The sequence below is a fragment of the Silurus meridionalis genome, chromosome 8 (assembly GCF_014805685.1).
Source record: "Silurus meridionalis isolate SWU-2019-XX chromosome 8, ASM1480568v1, whole genome shotgun sequence".
NCBI classification, from domain to species: domain Eukaryota; kingdom Metazoa; phylum Chordata; class Actinopteri; order Siluriformes; family Siluridae; genus Silurus; species Silurus meridionalis.
This window is the reverse complement of record NC_060891.1, coordinates 10,636,073-10,654,378: the sequence shown is the minus strand read 5'-3', so window position 1 is coordinate 10,654,378 and position 18,306 is coordinate 10,636,073. Positions and strand designations below refer to the sequence as shown.

Sequence of the window (18,306 nt, the reverse complement as noted above, 5' to 3'; positions counted from 1 at the left end):
CTGGATATGATTTTGACCAATTAGTCCATATAGCAAGATCACCTGAGGAGGGTGATGTTCTTGCGTGGAACCTCCTTTAGCTCACACAGTGAGGCGGCTTTGCCAGCGAAGCAATAGTTTGGGTTGTAGTCTGTCATTATGATGGAGGAGCGAATCTTGCTCAGCTTATGCTCGGGGCTCTGTAAACAAAGCCGGACTGCATGGAGTTGGTTCTTCTTGCGGTAGTACACTGCAGGACACAGAGCACAAAGATGACAAAACAAGAAATGAACATAACAGAAGACCCACATTACACAGTGTTTTCAGCTCAATCTTGTTCGAAAGACATTTTTTTAAAAGGATTGTGGACGTTCTGGGGATATTTTAGTTAAAGAGAGCTTTGAAATTCACTTACATTCTTCCTTAAATAATACTCAAATGCCTCCAAAATCATTTTTAAGGAGTAATCTGTATCTGGTTTGGTGAGGCACTTGCCCTCTGCACTGCCAGATGAGCAGAAAACACTCACCCTTAGGAATGGGCGTCCTCATCCCCACTGCAGGTTGGTAGTCTGCCTGTGGGGGGCACTGCGTGGAGGTGAGGGGTTCCCTTTGCTGTCGGGTGTGAAGCGAAGCCGGCAGGTTGTTGACCCAGGGAAGTGAGTGGGACAAGAGAGGGGAAGGGATGGGGTGTTGCCCAAGCACAGACTACCAACCTGCATTAGGGAGAGCTCATGGGAAAAGACAAACGTTAACCACCAATAGAGCTCAGGAGTAATCACCAGTTTATATGCGTATTAAGTTTTCTAGTCTAGCAGTAGCAAATCAAAGAGATTTGATTTCTGGATTATCCCTAAAAACTAGTTAAATTTTTGTCCAAGCAAGTTATTAATTTATAAAAAAAATAAAAATAAAAAAAAAGGTCTGAGACATGTTTATTAAAAATAAATGCTCTATAACAATCCTGAATATTTATTTATGAACTAACAGTGATATGAAGTGTATCACACTGAAGTGTATCACACTTCATAACATTATATATCCAGTATGAGTAAAAAGCTTGGATCCATATGGTTATATGTTGAAATCGGTTTCTAAGGCATAGATAATTTGTGAAAATGATGCTGTGGCAGCAAGGGGGAGGTCAACCGTGAGCTGTAGGATGAGGAACTAGTCACAGAGAGACAGTGCTAAGGAGTGAGTGTCCACACTTCTGTGTGATTAACTGGTTGCTATATATATCCTGTGAATCTTGCAGTGAACAACTCAATGCCAGAAAGAGAGAGAGACTGTGCATCTGAGCAAAATGAGTAAGTGACACTGTGCAGCTGGACACAGGGTTTCCTTTCATTTCATTTCATTTCATTTTATTTTATTTTATTTAGAACACCTGCACTAAAACATACTAAAGGAAAAAAGGCTCAAAAAAGATAACTTTCTTTATTATACTGCATACCTCCTTCATCCGCAATTCTGTCATACCTATCAGGGTATCACTAATGCCTTTGTACTATTGTGCTGTATTTATTTCCAAAAGAACAAATGAATAAAACTGAGCCAAGTGCTCAGCATATCTGGAAACTTATTCATGACTTTTGGAAAAGCAATGTAGCATGCTACCTTATAAAGCCACTTGAGAGAATTCCAAGAGCGTGCAAAGTTGTCATTAATTATTAAATATAAAACCTTTTCCATTTATTTTACGCACTGCATACCAGATGTAGCACTGCATGAATCTTATTATTGCTTTGATATCATTTGTAAAACGGGTAAAAATGTTTTTTTTCTTTCTAAAATTACAAACTAGTCTTTAACAGTTTCTTCTTTTTAATACAGGTGTTTAAATTAGTATTTCAAAGACTTAATTCCAAACAAGCAAGACTACACCTGAATGTTGTATCAGGGTTTTGTTTTTTTTTGTAAATAAAGCATTATGAAGCTGAGTTTGTGACCAATTTCAATGTTTCCAGGAATAAGAATAGGTGAAAAAAGCATAAAATTCATCACAATCATGTCAGAAGCTGGCAGGTCTGATTACTTTGATTTATTGTTCGAAATAAATTGGTGCCAGGGTTTTTTTTTATCTTTCAGACTTTGGAAAATCTGGTTCTCTTTTAGTCAGCAAGAAAGCAAAAGTAATGCATGCATGGACTGAGATTTTGGTTTCAATCATTACATTAGATGAAGGGTCAAATAACAACACTTCATGCCTGTTTATTTATATAATGCTTACATTAATGCTCACATCACATTTTTATAAACAGCACAGAGATATACATGAAACCACCCTGGGCTAGAAATTATACTTAAAAAGCCCTAGGGTTTAAGTATTATTCAGCAGCAATAATAATGAATAATTAGCAGCAATAATAGTTGCGCGCTATAAACTAATGTAGCCTTACATGCATATGCATACATTAGTTTTATAAAAAAAATAATGAATTGGTTAATAACAGTCTCATTATTGACTCCCTACTGTACTCAATGCTTTGAGCAGTAGGGTTCAATATGGCTGTCATGTCACTTCTGGTTTAAGGACTCCATCTGCCACATGATCTCCCTTGACTTTTTTTACATCCCGGTTCGTCTGTGTTTCGCTGTCAGGCTTTTGTTGCATTTCGCCTCAGTTGCCCCATATATGCTGTATACCACATGTTCTCTGTCTTGTGCTATCTCTTATCTCTTAATAATCATTGTTAATAAACAATTATAAAGAAGGCGCTGCCAATAACTGGGTATGTGGTTGGCTATTAAAAGCCATTTGTAATTGTTTAAGTTTGATATTACTTTTTCCTCTAAAAATAAAAAAATATAAAGGCCACATTTTTTGGGAAATTCTTTGAGCTAACATTATTAACAAACCATGAACTTCAGCATCAATGTATCATGAGTAACATTAGTTAAATATTTTACATTATTGGCTTCTGTTAGCTCAGTCAATGCCTAAAAATGTACTATAGTATATTGGCAAAAGTAGTGGGTCACCTGGTGTCTCCTGTAAATGATTTTTGAGCATTGCATTCCACATTTAGTCCCAATTTGCTCATTCCCTTTACTATTCTGGGAAGATGTTCCACAGATTTTGGAGTCTGTTAATGGATATTTGTGTTCATCAGCGACAAGGGTATTACAAAAGTCAGGTACTGATGTAAGTGAAGAGGCCTGGGGTGCAGTCAGCATTTTAATTCATCCCAAAAGTGTTCAGTAGAGATGAGATCAGAGCTCTGTTGCAGGCTACTCAAGATCTTCCTCTCCAAAGCATATAAACCAGATCTTCAAGGAGCTCACTTTGTGCGCAGGGACATCGCCATGCTGGAACAGGTTTCCAAATTTAAGTGAATGCAAAATTGTATTATAGCGCATCTAAAGCGCATCCTCTGCCTCCAGTAAAGGAACCACATATAGCAGGTCAGGTGACCCAATACTTTTGGCAATATAGTATAAGTTATTATATAGTTATAAAAATATATGCCATTTATCAACTACAAACATTCATTAAGATATTTGTATACAAAATACTTGGTTGAAGATACAGATGTACAGGTTAATACAGATGTTTACAATTTGTTTATTCATTCAAATAAACCAAATTAATATAGATTTTACTCTCCTTGATATTTTTAGAGTTTATTTCCACGGTTTGCTCATTTAGCAAAGCATTTAGCGATCATACTTAACTATTTTATTGTTACAAGTGTTTTATATTCACTATGCATGGACCATTACTGCTCACTTAAATTTTACAATGCACCTAAAAGCTCATTTGGAAACCTCTCTATGAAATTTGGTCGACTTTCTAATAGCTGTTTGCACATGGTCTATTGTGCTGCTATGCACTTATATGGTTTCTAAAGCATTTTTGTCTAATATTTAAAGGTTCCCAAAGATCAGTTTATTTTGAATCTATTTCATTGTCTGAGTTCATTTTGATCTCCATTTTTATAATATAATCCAGCATGTAACGTTGAACAATGTGGCCTAACCTATAATTATAGGTTGAATACAGCATGTCATTATTTCCTTCCATTTTTTCCCGTTTGTGTATTTTCATTACCATGTAACCACACACTCCAACTCTAGCAATCCTAAAGTTGATAAAAATAAAAATTTAAATATATTGTCTTATGACTTGTTCCTGTTTTGGACTCATTTCACAACCGGTGTTGTTCTGCACCAGTATGGTCAAAGAAAGCAAGAGGGGTAGGAAGAGTCAGAGGCGGTGGAATGTTGAAGGGACGGAGTTGAGGAACAACTGGAAGAGTCTCTTACTGAGAGTGAGGCAAGCACAGGTCAACACGACACCCGTCACCACAGCGGACGCCACAACCGCCACTACCAGAGACAAGGACGGGTGTCCAGTGACCATGGAACCCTGTGTTTCTGCTGAAATAGAGCAAGAAAAGTGAGAAAGTTGATAGTAGATCATCCATACTTACGAACAAACATTTTAATGTTTGGGAAATATTTTGACATATTTATAATCTAGAATAAAAGAGATACACAACAGATATTCTCTCAAATGAATGGGATAATGACATATGTCAGTTTCAGACAATGAATAAACTTAACATGCTATATTACTTGTATACGGTGCATAAAATGACTGAGGTATATCACATCACAATATGTAGTGACAAATTATGAATTATATACATTTAAACCATAAAGTATGCGATACATTTTCTCTAAACTTATGGTTCTGACATTATCACCGTAATTACTCTAAATGATTGATATGAACTTCTAAAATGTGTTATCATTTCTATAATAACCTTTACTTTATATTGATTTATATGCTGCAAGTCAACCTTTATTTAATATTTATGAAATTCTAAGGTCCCATTCCACAACATTAAAATGACAGCAGTGTTAGAGAACTAAACACTTCAGGACATGCTGTTATAGAAAGATAATACATGTTGTGGTTGTAATGACATCACACCCCCCTCATTGTAGATTACTGTCCTATAATAACATCTTGTCATATTTTATTTATTACATAAATGTATCTAATATGATATAAAAATGGCATTGCTTTTGGTTAAAAATCATCTGTTTGCTTACCTATACAGCTAACATTGTCTGGAGCAAGATTCTCATCATTGTGACATAGGCAGATAATGAACCTGATATCTTTATCACGTTTGCAGCTTTGAGACTGGCAGTGGCTGCAGTTCAGGTGCACTTCAATTACAGCTTCTCCATGACTCTCCATAACTGATGACAGAACAGGGACACAGAATGCTACCTTAAACTGGTGGGAAAAAAAATCATTTGATATTTAACATTTTATTTGTGACTTTTTATTTTATTACATTGAAATTCAGCATGGCAGATGTGTCACATCATAAGGCACAAGTAATACATTTATTACAGGTTAGCAGATTTCAGAAGATCCAACTCAACGACATCTTACAGAAGAAATGATCTGAAACTTGGTGGATGTGAAGGATGATTTTATACTAGTCCAATTTTTAGTAAAAAAACAAACAAACAAACAAACAAACAAAAATAAAAGCCTTGAAAACCTGTCTTATCCGATCCACTGCTCCTCCCTCTTACATGGGGCAGTGTGATGTGTATCCCATTGGATGTTAGGATATCGCTAGTTATAGTTATAGTATAAAAAATGTTGTAACTCAGTTAAAAAAATGAGAAGTAACATTTTTAAAAACCTGGTAACAGTACACTCCATAAGTAAGAACAGCAAGACAATAGACAAAATCTTGTGTTGTCCCTTTGAACAACAAATGCAGTCTTACCAGGTTGAACCCAGAACTCAAACAAACAGTAAACATTTAGCTGAAATACTCCTGTACACCAATAAACACATCCAATATTTTAATCACCTCAAAAAATGGGTGATTCAAACACAAGGTGCCACCTGCATTTTTAAAAATATTGGAAATAAAAGCCGGAAACCTAATGTCATCTCATATTTATCTTTTGGTCTAAACTTAAATTGTCTTTTAACATATTACAAACCTTAAAAAATTGTTCTTGTTGTTCCAATACTTTTAAAAGGAACTCTAAACTGTGAAACTCTGCCACACACACCCATATGGACAAACCACCACTGTATAATATACATAGTGTGTACACATTTATAATTGTTACATTCAGACCAACACATGTGTAAACACATTAAGCATTCTAAATGATCATGATATAATAATAGACTTGAACTGATCAAGGTCTGCATACACATATGAAGAAGTAAGCTGCATTTCTATGTTCAGATTGACCAAGAAATGGACACAAGCAGTAAAAGTGAACAAATATCTGTCCAAATGAGATGAATGAGAATGTGAAGGAGTGGTGGAGGAGAAGCAGCTGGGATTAGTGCTATAAGAAGGTAGGAGATGATAAGAGATGACATGAAGGAGTAGGATGAGGAGGAAGGGAGGAAAAAAGCTTGAGAGAGCGAAAGAAAGTGTGAGTATTGGTGTGAAAGGAGGTGATAGTGAGAGTGTGTGTGAAATTAAAGAGCTGCTCAGATGGTAGATGTAGGTCAGCAGGAAAGATGTAGTGTTGAATAATATCTCTCCTAATGGAAAAAAATAGCATGATATTTATCTATTCCATGCCATACAACTTAGGTCCATGTTTCTAAAAGACTGTACCATAATTTCGCTTTTTGATGCTTATTTCTGAGTTAATGTAAACAATTGGGAATATTGGAATGTTGTCATTGCATGGAAGCCTTCCGATCGTTCTCAAAATATAGTTTTATATTTTATTAAATATAGAATATATCCTGTCCCCATGACTAATTCTGTGTGTATGGGTGAGTGTGTGTACCAAGCACCTGCCAGAGGCTGCAGAAACAGCTCTGCTGAAGGGTGGACAAAAGAAATGCCATCCTGTCCATCTGCTGTGAGGTCATCAGCCTGGGACACATCACCACCTTTACAGAAGTGTGAAGCATGAAAGCACTTTGAGAACAAGACCAATTTAACATAAACATGTACTTCGAAGCTTTTCTTTGATAGGCAGACAGACGTGTGGGACGCGTCGGCATGTACTGATGAGTCATATAATGGCTGATGGCATAAAACAAAAAAGACTATCATATTCTTAGTTGGCTTTAAACTAAAAAACATACAAATTCAATTTGCAAAAAAAAAATGTTATGTACTCATTCAGCTGAATAGCATATCTCTATTGTGTATCAGTATTCAGGTTGTGTACATTGTGTGCCTTTTTTTTTTATTCTATTTTCAAATATAAAACAATTTATAATTCAGTATTGAAATCACCTTCTTATTGTTTCTGAGAACAAACACAAAAAACCTGAAAATTACATTTATCTATTTTGCCTACTAATTTAATTACACAAATCTTAAAATATCAAATATGAATAATGCCCTAAATTGGATAATATTTCCAATGTAAAAAAAACCCTGACTTCAAAGTAAAAGTGAATTTCACTTCGCATCTTGTATTAGGACGAGTTTCACTCTGGAGCCTTTTGCACAAATGATAAATAATATGATACAAACTAGATCAACATATTCAAAGATCACAAACAATAGTAGAACATTTAGGGGGCAATTTCTGATTGTTGACCTGTTATTTTACATCTAGGCTTTTCAAAAGCTAAATAACTCAAAATCAGATAATTAGTTGACACAAAACTATCAATGAGTCATATTTGAAATTATTTTATATAGTTGATTATATATAGATTTAAATATTTTTAAACATAGTTATTTCATCATTTGTTTTCCTGATGGTCTAGTGGTTAGGATGCGGCGCTCTCAACGCTGTGGCCCGGGTTCAATCCCCGGTCAGGGAACCACCCCCAGCCACTTTTAGTGCCGGTCCCAAGGCCGGATAAAAGGGGAGGGTTGTGTTAGGAAGGGCATCCAGCGTAAAAACGTGCCAAATCAAACATGCGGATGATCCGCTGTGGCGACCCCTAATGGGAGAAGCCGAAAGAAAGTTTTTATTTCATCATTAGTTTTCCATTTTCAAAAGAGTGAATGACAGCAAAGTACACAGACCCATTCATGTGACATTAATGCAACTTTTTAAATTGTCCATATATTTTCTCGAATGTAATCACCACTGTATTTGTTTAATTTGTGTTTTAATACTGCAAGAACAGCCTGAGTTCAAGCCACTGATACATTCCTTGTAATATAAATCCTTCTGATTATATATTAATGTTTAATCCTGACAATCAGCATTCAGGAACATTAAAGAAAGTATCATATGTTTGCTCTAAAACACTGTTAATGCTAATTTTCAATTTTTACATCCAAACCACTTTTCATTCAAACCACTTAGTAATCAAATGAGGTATCAGGCATATTAATGCCTTTCTCACTGCTGATTCTTTCTGAAATTAGAGCTTTCATTTAATCAGAACTACATTAAACCATTATCTTCATTACTAAACTTGCATTTCCTCATTAGACCTACCTTTTTTTTTTTATTTTATCAGCTCTCTGGATGACCTTTTCCTATCACTTTAAAGCACAATGTGTTTCAAACCATAATTTCTGCTTCAGGAATAGTATTTCGTGCAAAATTTTATGTTCGCTACACCTTTAAAAGGCAAAAGATGTCTTTTAGAGACCAGCATATTGCATAAACAATATTTTTGTGCATGCTGTATATTTATAATGTAAAGGTCTTTTCACAGAAAGTTACATATGTAAACACAAAATATCTCCGGGGGCAAATCAGCTTGTTTGATGGTAAATGTGTGTCTAAATCAATACACTAACCTCTGTATCCTCCACCTCCTCCTCCAGCAGTACAGGATCCTCCTCCTCCTCCAAACCCTCCGAAGGTTGCCCAGCCGAGTTTAGACAGGGCCTGAGGGCAAGGTGAGCCGCCTTCAGCCCCTTCAAAAAGAGATTTTCCTGCCCACAGGTGAGTAGTGGAGGCTTTCCAACCACCTCCCCCTCCTTTATAAAGACACACACACACACACACACACACACACACACACACACACACACACACACACACACAGAACCACTAAATGTTTGACAAGTCACTTGACAAGTCCATCAGCTATTGAATTCAGTTGATGTTGCACGAACTCTCCAACAAATTATCTCCAATTTGTTCTCTCAAAACATAATATAAGAAAAATGTGCCTAAAAACATTCTTTAATGTCAGACTGATTAGTTTTTTAACAGCACAGACAAAACAGGTCTGCTTCAGAAATCTGACACACATTTGGAAAATGGCGCACATAACAAGACTGCAGAAAAGTGTTCCAAATTTGAAGTGTTTTTTTTTGTAAGGCTTCAAAACGCCTGGCAATTCACTGGCCATTTCAGTGAGTTTAAGTGAAGTAACTATCGATTTTCTGCTGCTAAGTGCTAATTAGAGACATTCAATCCATCTAACAGCTAAAGAGGTAGATCAAGACCTGCAGCGCCAGTTTTGCCGTTGATTCCAGGAGCCACTGTGTCATTCTCATACTGTTCCAAAGGGATCTGATCCAAACTGCTCTCAGGGTCCTCCAGATAAGCCTTTCCTCCTCCACCTGCTGCTATCAGAAGAGGCACTGGCTCCCCATTCTCCATCTGCACCAGTACATCCAAAAAAAAAGAGATTAGCTTTTCATCAAAGAACAACGTAAAGCACTGTTATTATCTATGACCTCCCCCACTTCCATCTGCTGGCCCAGTTCTGATGACTTCAAATGCTTTCAGCATGTCTCAAGAATGCTGTAGTCATGCATATTATGTTAAAGATTGCAATCCACATGGTTTCCTTTAGGCACTGTCACCCCTTTAAAGGAATATGCTCATGTTGGGAGAGGCTAGCACGAAGAAAAAAGTACCAAGCTTACGCGGAAAATGAACGTGGCGCCCCCACCACCGCCTCCACCCCCGGCCCATTCCGTAGCAGATCTGTCACCTTCAGACCTGTCCTCAATCACTGATGACTCACCTAGGCAAATCTTGTGAGTCAGAGGGTTCCTCTGTAGGAATAAATACACGTGACATAACGAAAAGAGCCTAAAAGAGACACTACATTTTGTATAATACATTTTCCTCGTTCGAAACAACCATAGTTTCCATTTAGTCAACTGAGACCTTAAAACAGCAGATAAGTACATTATCTGGATTATATTTTTGTTCCTATGTTTTAATTTTGCAGTTATACTCACCCCTGGGCAAGCATCTTCCCCTTGGTGACCAATCAGAAGATAGAGGGTGTCTCCTTTCTCTAGTGTGAAGATGGCTGAAATGATGACACCATGCGAGCGTTTGTTATGGTTTTTTGCCCCTTTGCCTCCTGCAGCACCATATGCTGAGATTCTGAGAAGGAAGTAGCCACAGTGTTTATAAACTACAGCAAAATGTTAATTTTTTTTGCATTCAAATAAATATGCAAATTAATTCTCTGACATTCCTGCAATAAATTGTCTCTATTCTATATTGTCCTCACTTTAGATTTCAATTGAACAACATGGTGAGTACAGCAGATTGCACTGCCATCACATAGTTCCAGGGTTTCAATCCTGAACTCGTACTGTGGTTGCATGTTTTCTCCACATGTGCATTTACTTCCAAGTTCTGATAGACCTCCAAAAACGTGCCAGTATGCAAATTGCTACTGTGTGTAAATATGTGTGTGTTCCTCCTTCATTCCCAGTGTTCCCAAGAAAAACTCTGGATCCACCACAGCCCTAGCCAGGACAATGCTTACTAAAAAGCAGGATGCTTACTGAAAGTGAATGAGACTATGTATGTGTCAGCCATGGCAATGTGCAGGGAAGCAGGTTTTTGTATCGTTAAAATGTTGGAAAGTTGAAAAACCTTGTTCACAGTCTTTAATTGTTCATTTTTGGTTAGCATGTGCTCTCTAAAGCCTCAGTTACCTGCTAACAGAAATTGAACTACATGTGGTCTGTGGTTGTAGACCATCTACCTTATGGTTTGTGCATTCTGTGATGCTTTGTTGGTCACCATAATTAAGTGTAAGCGATTATTTGAGTTACTCTAGTAACTACTTCTACTGCTACTACTACATCTGTCTGTCTGTCTGTCTGTCTGTCTGTCTGTCTGTCTGTCTGTCTGTCTGTCTGTCTATCTATCTATCTATCTATCTATCTATCTATCTATCTATCTATCTATCTATCTATCTATCTATATTTAAAGTGTTGGAATCTAGCAGACAAAATTTCCTTTAATCCTTTTCTCATGTCTGATAGTACTGCCGGCTCACATCTATTATTTAACTACATTTACAGGCACAAAAAAAACAGTAAAGCTGTGTTTTATTGCACTTAAGAGTAATCATAAAGCCCATTGTAAAATAAAATGACCTGACTAATGAATGGATAACACCGCAGCTTCAATAAGGATTAAACTCATAGTCTTCAAAGTTCAATGGTTAATGATTAGGAACAAAGAACAAGGCATATGACTTTTCTTTGAATCTTGTTTAAACACAGAGCAAAAACAGGCTCATGGATGTATCTATTGCCTACAGTCTGGGAGCTTGGCTTTGTGTGGTACTTTGACACTTTTTTCTGTTTTTAATAACTCTTGATATCACATGCCATGTAGATGTAATAGTAACATAAGGTGTTAAAAGGCCAGCCTAGAAGACTGCCTGGACTTTGTCTGAGTCAAAAACAATGGTTATTGGAACAAGTTGTTTTTACTCTCAGGTTGATGGGAGTGGGCGTTCAGAAAGTTACAGCCTATTCTCTATTTTGTGTGTATTATACCCATGCTCCATGCATATGCAGAGCATATAATGCAAAGATGACCTATTTTTATCTGTTTTGGCAAATCATAATCAGATGGTTATCAAAGACAGTTTTTAAGTGACAGTTTTTAAGTGTTAGTTAGCTGGCTATTATGACATGGTTGCAAAAGGGACAAAGAAAAGTAAATTGGTGCTAAATTGCATATAATGCAACATCTGTTGTTTGGTATTTAATTATGACGTGTTGATCAGAAAGAGGTACTTTATAAAATTATGCAGTTTCCAAATTGATTTGCCTTTGCAGCAAAACAACCAATTTGTTCCAGCATCTGGAACAGCACCAACAACAGTAAGACAAAAGTATAATAGCCACAAGACTAACGATAGAATAAAACAGGATTGCTTAAATTGTCAGTGGAAGTAAGTGGAATTAATCAAAATTATTTTTGATTCATGTAAAAGTGGTGTTAAAAACATGCCTACATCAGTGCAGAAATTATTGAATTGTATCCGACAGTAATCAGGGGGATTGCTGGTTTGTGGTATGCTTTTAACTTGACATTCAAGTGAAGTGAAGATTTGCTAATTAAATACATTCATTTGTTCAAATAGACAAAATGAAACTGAATGGGACATTCATTTCCCTCACAGCAGCCTTTAAGAGACTTTGATGAACACTTACTTGTATCTGTTGGTAGCAGGCACCTTCCACATCTGAACACCTCTAAGAGGGCCTTCTTTTCCAACCAGCACATTATTATCAGCGTTGCGATAGGCACTGTCACACTGCGCTTGAGTAGGGCCCCGGGATCCACTGGCCCCACATGAGGTGAACAACCATGTCATTGGAGATACCTCTGAAAAAGCAACATTAACTGTGATCTTCTTTGTGGTTCACTTATGTGCTTTTTAGTATAGTAGACTTGATTTAAGAAACCGAAACAATCATTAATGTACGGTGAATTTGTCATTAATCAGTCAGAGTAAAACACTGCACCTAAAGCAGAAGGCTCAGGAAGAGGACTCAGGATATCTAACTGGCTGATGGAGTCCAGGTCATGTTGATGGCCAAGAAGCAAAGCTTTTAGATCTGATTAGATCATGAAGACAATGAAGAAAAGGGCTTAAAACAAGAACAAACAGTTTGCAGCATTTGGGTCAAACTCTTTTAGATAACTGCATGAATGTGTTCCTAATAAAGTGAACAATCAAGTAAACATCAAAATCAATAATGGATGAATAAAACAAGATTACATTGTATCCCTGCTTTTCTGAGCATAACTATTTAATGAACAAACAGCAGTTTGCTTTTGTCAGAGGGTGTCACAGTGATGAAACGTGTGTGGGAGGACGAAAAGTCACCTGTGTCAAAACATGTAGCACTTAAAGAAATATTATCCAGCGCAACGTCAGCTTCCGAGTCAGTTTCCCAAAGGGCTTGCACTCTCAGATGGATCCTACAGTCAAAACATGTAAAGCTAAAAAAATTCAACCCAAAGCCAAATGCTCAAGGTTCATGTATACTGAGATGTTTCCTTGCAGTCATCACTGAATTCAGTTTAAAATGTGTGCACATTATTCAATTTAGTGGTTTGCTAAAAAAAAATTTCCTTCACCCATTTAGAAGGTCAGTGATCTGTAGAGTCACATCTTGCCAGTTGTCCTTCCAGTGTCCAGCCCTCTCCCACACTAAAGGGGTCACTGAAGAACCGTTCTCTACCACCGACAGACGAACTGTGCCGTTAAAATCCCCATACAGGTACAAGGAGAAGTGCAGCTACACACACACACACACACAAAAAGTTAAAAATGGATCAACAATAGAGACGGAAAATGAAAAATTGCTACTAAAAAAGCAGCGCATTCAGTATGTGTTATCAGAACAAACATAATTTACAGTAATGACCTCAGACTTGTCAAACAAAGCCATTAGTGCCCTGAAATATGAGTGAATACCCAGGATAGGTCTCAACCATAAAAAAGGTTGAAAGAGCCACACACATATTAGACATGTCTGAAAGCTCACCTTTGTGTACAAATCATGAATTTAATTTAAAGGAAAACTGCAAAACTGGACTAAAAGGCACTTTAAATGCATCAAATTGGCAGCCTCGAATAACTTTAAAATTCAGTCTTACTGGTGAGCAAGATAGCCATTCAGAATTTTCACCTGACAATTTTGCCTAGACAGAGTCAAAGGAAGTGCAGGGCTGTAAATTGATGCTTCATTTCCATTTGCATGGCCTCTGACCTTCAGAAACAGGAACTGTCCTAATAAGAAAACAGAAAAGAGTGGGTAAAAAAGCAGTTGTTATTTATAAGAAAGTTATTTATTTAAAAGACTGTATATGTGTAGAAATTGCACACGTTGAAAAGCTTCAATATATATTATTTATATATAATTTATTCTTTAAATATCATTTATTTTAGTATTATTTAAGTATAAACTTAATTTTAAAGGGTCCCTCTGTTAATGTAAGAATAGTAGCTTTTATTATTACATGTAAAAGATAAGAAGGCAATATAAATTTTGTTGTAAATAAACATTTAAAGCTGCAAATCTACCAGATAAAACTATAATGCAAAACAATAACTGTTATAGTTTAACAATTTGATTGGTTGAGCAGGATTCCAATTGTTAACAAGTGTACTTTCCAACAATCGCTTTGGGTTGTCTATGTGTGTTTTATTCCATTTCCTAGGAAACAATTCCATGAAATTGCCAGCAGAAATGTCAAATACAATTTTTTATCATTACTTTAGATTTTTATCAGTACAGTGGAACACGGATATGTCGCCGGCCTAGGGGACGCCAAAAAGCATCGAGATAACCGATGATCGAGATAAACGAAAACCAATATGGCGGCAATATATTAACTTGCTTGACATTTCGTTATGTACATTATGTGCGTCATTAAATAAGAATGTGCATGCACGTGTTTTGGGATTTTTTTTTACACAACAGCGTTGCCGCGATTTGATTGATTGGTCATGCGGATCGAGATAACCTGTAATGCGGATAAGGAGGCGGAAGCCGAAGTAAACGCAAACAAAGTTTATTGAGAATACTCAGGAGATAATCCAGCAATACTTGTAGCGAAGCAGTAATATCCAGTGGTGCGCTCCGGGAGCGCGGTCCACGAAGTTCTGCAAAAGCAGAGACAGTTAGTGTAGAGAATCCACGGATCCGCGCTATGGAAAACGCAGCGCTGGGCAGCAACGGATAAACGTGGTGCAGACAGCGTGAACATGGAAAACAGCAGGATCGGGGTAATCCGGGGTGCCGTTAAGAGAATGCGGAGTCCGAGAAGAAGGGTACGTAGCGGGATACGTATACACGATACCACAGACCGCCATGAACCCACACATACGATCATGCACAAACAATAACGGACCGCGAGTGTGTGGAGGTGAGGGGCTTAAATAGGAGATAGGATGAGTGAGTGAATGAGAGTCAGGTGTGTGTGATCAGCATGACTGCGGCGAGCTCCGTGCGGAAGAAGAAGCAGGGTGCTTCGGGGAATGCCGCCACCGAAGGGGGCGTAGCAGGGGGATTCCTGACATAACCGACGTTATATGGCAAATTTGCCCCCCCCTTGTGCTCGAGATATTAGGGTTCGGCGACATAAAAAAATCTACATAACCGATTAAAAAATGCTAAGACAAAGCTAGAATTTGGCGGTTCCACTTCAAAAACGTCGACTTATTAGGGTTGGCGTGTTAACCGAGGTCGAGATAAGTGGGTTCCACTGTATTTTATCAGTACACTCAGTTTATACCACTCACATTTTCTTCAGGAAATGCCACATTCTAGTTAAATTATTGTCTGGCAATAGAGGACATACTGCTGCTGTGTCAGGTTTCTGATACCTTAGTAGCCAGTAATTGATTATATAAGGCAATAACAATTATCTACATCAAATTTTGTTTTTCAACTAATATACGAGACATTCAGTACTCAAGTGGTCATAAAAAATTCAGTTACTTTAGAAGCTTAAATGCTCAAAGTTTCTTATTTATTTCTAACTAATTTAAGAGGCTGTAATGTAATCTTGCAAAGTATTTTTTTTATTTATTTACCACTATATAATTTTCTGATTGCTATGTAGCTTACAATTCTTCCTCCAATTCAAGTAAAATCCCCCATCTTCTATTTGAAGCAAATCTCCAATGACATCCCATTTAATTTCTACAGGATATAACAGAAAGGAGATGAACGTCTTATGTAATGCTCTCAAGAACAGTGTAGGAAGGTATTCGGGATTCAGTTCCAAAACTGCTTGTACTGTATTTTGTGTTTTTAAAGTCATCTAGTATAGTTGGTATTACAGTATTAGCACATATTGTTATGTTTGTTTATGAGCATGAGCAGCCATTCAGTAAAAGTTTACTTATTTTTATTTTTTTAATTACACGTTAAAGTACTCACATGCCCACAGATTTTCCTACTTTTGTAGATTGTATGTCTCATTCAAAAGAGAAGTTTTGTTCTGAGTTTAAAAAACTCACATCGTTATAAAACGAATTTTAAACATCATGGTCTCATGGTATCATAGTTCATTGTCTAAAATATGTTAATTTTGTTCAAAAGTATTGAGTTTCACTTTGAACAGTAATTACCTACTAATACATTACAAAGGTTTTTGCAAAAGGTTTGCGTTTTGCATGACTTTTCAGACTGACTCATCTATTTTTTGTTATTATTTTTTTGCATAGCTAAGAGTTGTACTGTACCAGCTAAAATGTAAAAACCATTTCCAGATTCCTAAAACCAGAGGAAGCTATATCTATAGGGTTATAAATAGAAAAACAATATAATAATTAGGAATAAGAATTGTACAATTTTCTATTCTTCCTGTGAATTTGACAGAAAGATAAGAATGCATTGCACTAAACTGGAATTACACAACTGGATACCAATCAGCCATAAACTAAACAGCTGTGCTCATTTAACCAGCCAAAATAAAGAAGACATGTAATATTTAAGCTCTCCCAGTCTTCTCTTAAATCATTATGTCGAAAGCAAATTTAAATTCTGTCTGTTTATGTACACAGCATACAAGTAAAATGTGCCATTAGTTTTTTAAGAAATGCAGTTGTGGGGAAAGTCCCATCTGTGGCATTTATGACTGAAAAAACATCTTTCCATTTAACATGCAACATGAGAAAGGCAGAGAGCTTGTATCTCATGGAGATCTATTTTGTGACCTTTGGTAACCTCCTATGAAAACAGGAGAAACAGAATCCCAAAAGAGCAATTGAGAGATCTTGATATTATGATATAAAATTGCGAGGTAAAATTTTTTATTTTTTTTGGCCACAACAAAAAAAGCCTATTGAGCAAGGCTAAGACGGTTGCAATTATTGGTGTTCTTATACAATCATTGAGTTTGACAGCTAAGAAATTTACAGTGCCCTCCACAATTATTGGCACCCCTGTTTAAGATGTGGTCGTGGACTTCAAAAAATTCTCCTTTTTTTTAAAACAACATAGAACCCAAATGCAAAAAAAGAGAAAAATCCAACCTTTTATTTAAGTACATTACTTTGGTGGTAAAAAAATCACACATTTAGAAAAAAAAAAACTTGAAATCATGTGTGCCACAATTATTGGCACCCCTGATGTTAATACTTTGTACAACCTCCTTTTGCCAACAAGACAGCACTTAATCTCCTCCTATAACATTTCACAAGATTGGAGAACACAGAGAGAGGATTTTGACCATTCTTCTTTGCACAATCTTTCTAGATCATCCAGTGTCCTGGGTCCTCTCTTATGCACTCTTCTCTTTAGCTCGCCCCACAGGTTTTCGATTGGGTTGAGGTCTGGGGACTGAGATGGCCATGGGAGGACCTTGAGTTTGTGACTGCTGAACCACTTTTGTGTAGATTTTGCCACATGTTTTGGATCATTATCCTGCTGAAAGACCCAATGACGACCCATCTTCAGCTTTCTGGCAGAGGCCATCAGGTTTTTATTTAAAATATCCTGGTACTTCAAAGCGTTCATAATGCCATGCACCCTAACAAGGTTCCCAGGGCCTTTGGAAGAGAAACAGGCCCACAGCATCACAGATCCTCCACCATACTTCACGGTGGGCATGAGGTGCTTTTCGGCATACTCATCTTTTGTTTTACGCCAGACCCACTTAGAGTGTTTGTTGCCAAAAAGCTCAATCTTAGTCTCATCTGACCAAAGCACACGATCCCAGTTGAAGTCCCAGTACCGCTTAGCAAACTCCAGGCGTTTACGTTTGTGAGTGTTAGTGAGAAAAGGCTTTTTCCTTGCATGCCTCCCAAACAGCTTGTTGGCATGTAGAGAGCGTCTGATGGTTGTTTTGGAGACTCTGTGACCCCAAGATGCCACTCTTTGATGCAATTCTGTGACGGTGAGCTTGGGAAATTTTTTTACTTCTCTTACCATCCTCCTCACTGTGCGTTGTGGCAAGATAAACTTGGGACCTCTTCCAGCCTTGTTTGTCACTGTTCCAGTTGTTTTAAACTTCTTAATGATTCCTCTGACTGTAGATACCGGCAAGTTAAGGCGGTGGCTATTTTCTTGTAGCCATTGCCTAACTTATGAAGGTCGACACACATCTGCCTTACTTGAATGGTGTGTTCTCTTGTCTTTGCCATGTT

General features: G+C 37.1%; 1 protein-coding gene across 2 annotated transcripts in view; it reads right to left on the bottom strand.

Moving 5' to 3' along the window:
* ltk (leukocyte receptor tyrosine kinase) overlaps positions 1-18,306 on the bottom strand; it is a 67,189-nt gene that overhangs the window by 8,417 nt on the left and 40,466 nt on the right. The window contains exons 8-20 of one of the 2 annotated variants that reach the window (XM_046855392.1): positions 13,838-13,938; positions 13,284-13,444; positions 13,030-13,124; positions 12,665-12,757; positions 12,350-12,524; positions 10,118-10,268; positions 9,797-9,928; positions 9,371-9,527; positions 8,714-8,896; positions 6,787-6,885; positions 5,043-5,195; positions 4,248-4,361; positions 43-229 (exon numbers count right to left, since the gene is read on the bottom strand). In XM_046855392.1, coding sequence (XP_046711348.1) covers positions 43-229; positions 4,248-4,361; positions 5,043-5,195; positions 6,787-6,885; positions 8,714-8,896; positions 9,371-9,527; positions 9,797-9,928; positions 10,118-10,268; positions 12,350-12,524; positions 12,665-12,757; positions 13,030-13,124; positions 13,284-13,444; positions 13,838-13,938 — 1,801 coding nt within the window. The remainder of the gene's footprint in view (positions 1-42; positions 230-4,247; positions 4,362-5,042; positions 5,196-6,786; positions 6,886-8,713; positions 8,897-9,370; positions 9,528-9,796; positions 9,929-10,117; positions 10,269-12,349; positions 12,525-12,664; positions 12,758-13,029; positions 13,125-13,283; positions 13,445-13,837; positions 13,939-18,306) is intronic. The other variant, XM_046855393.1, reaches the window with a different exon arrangement.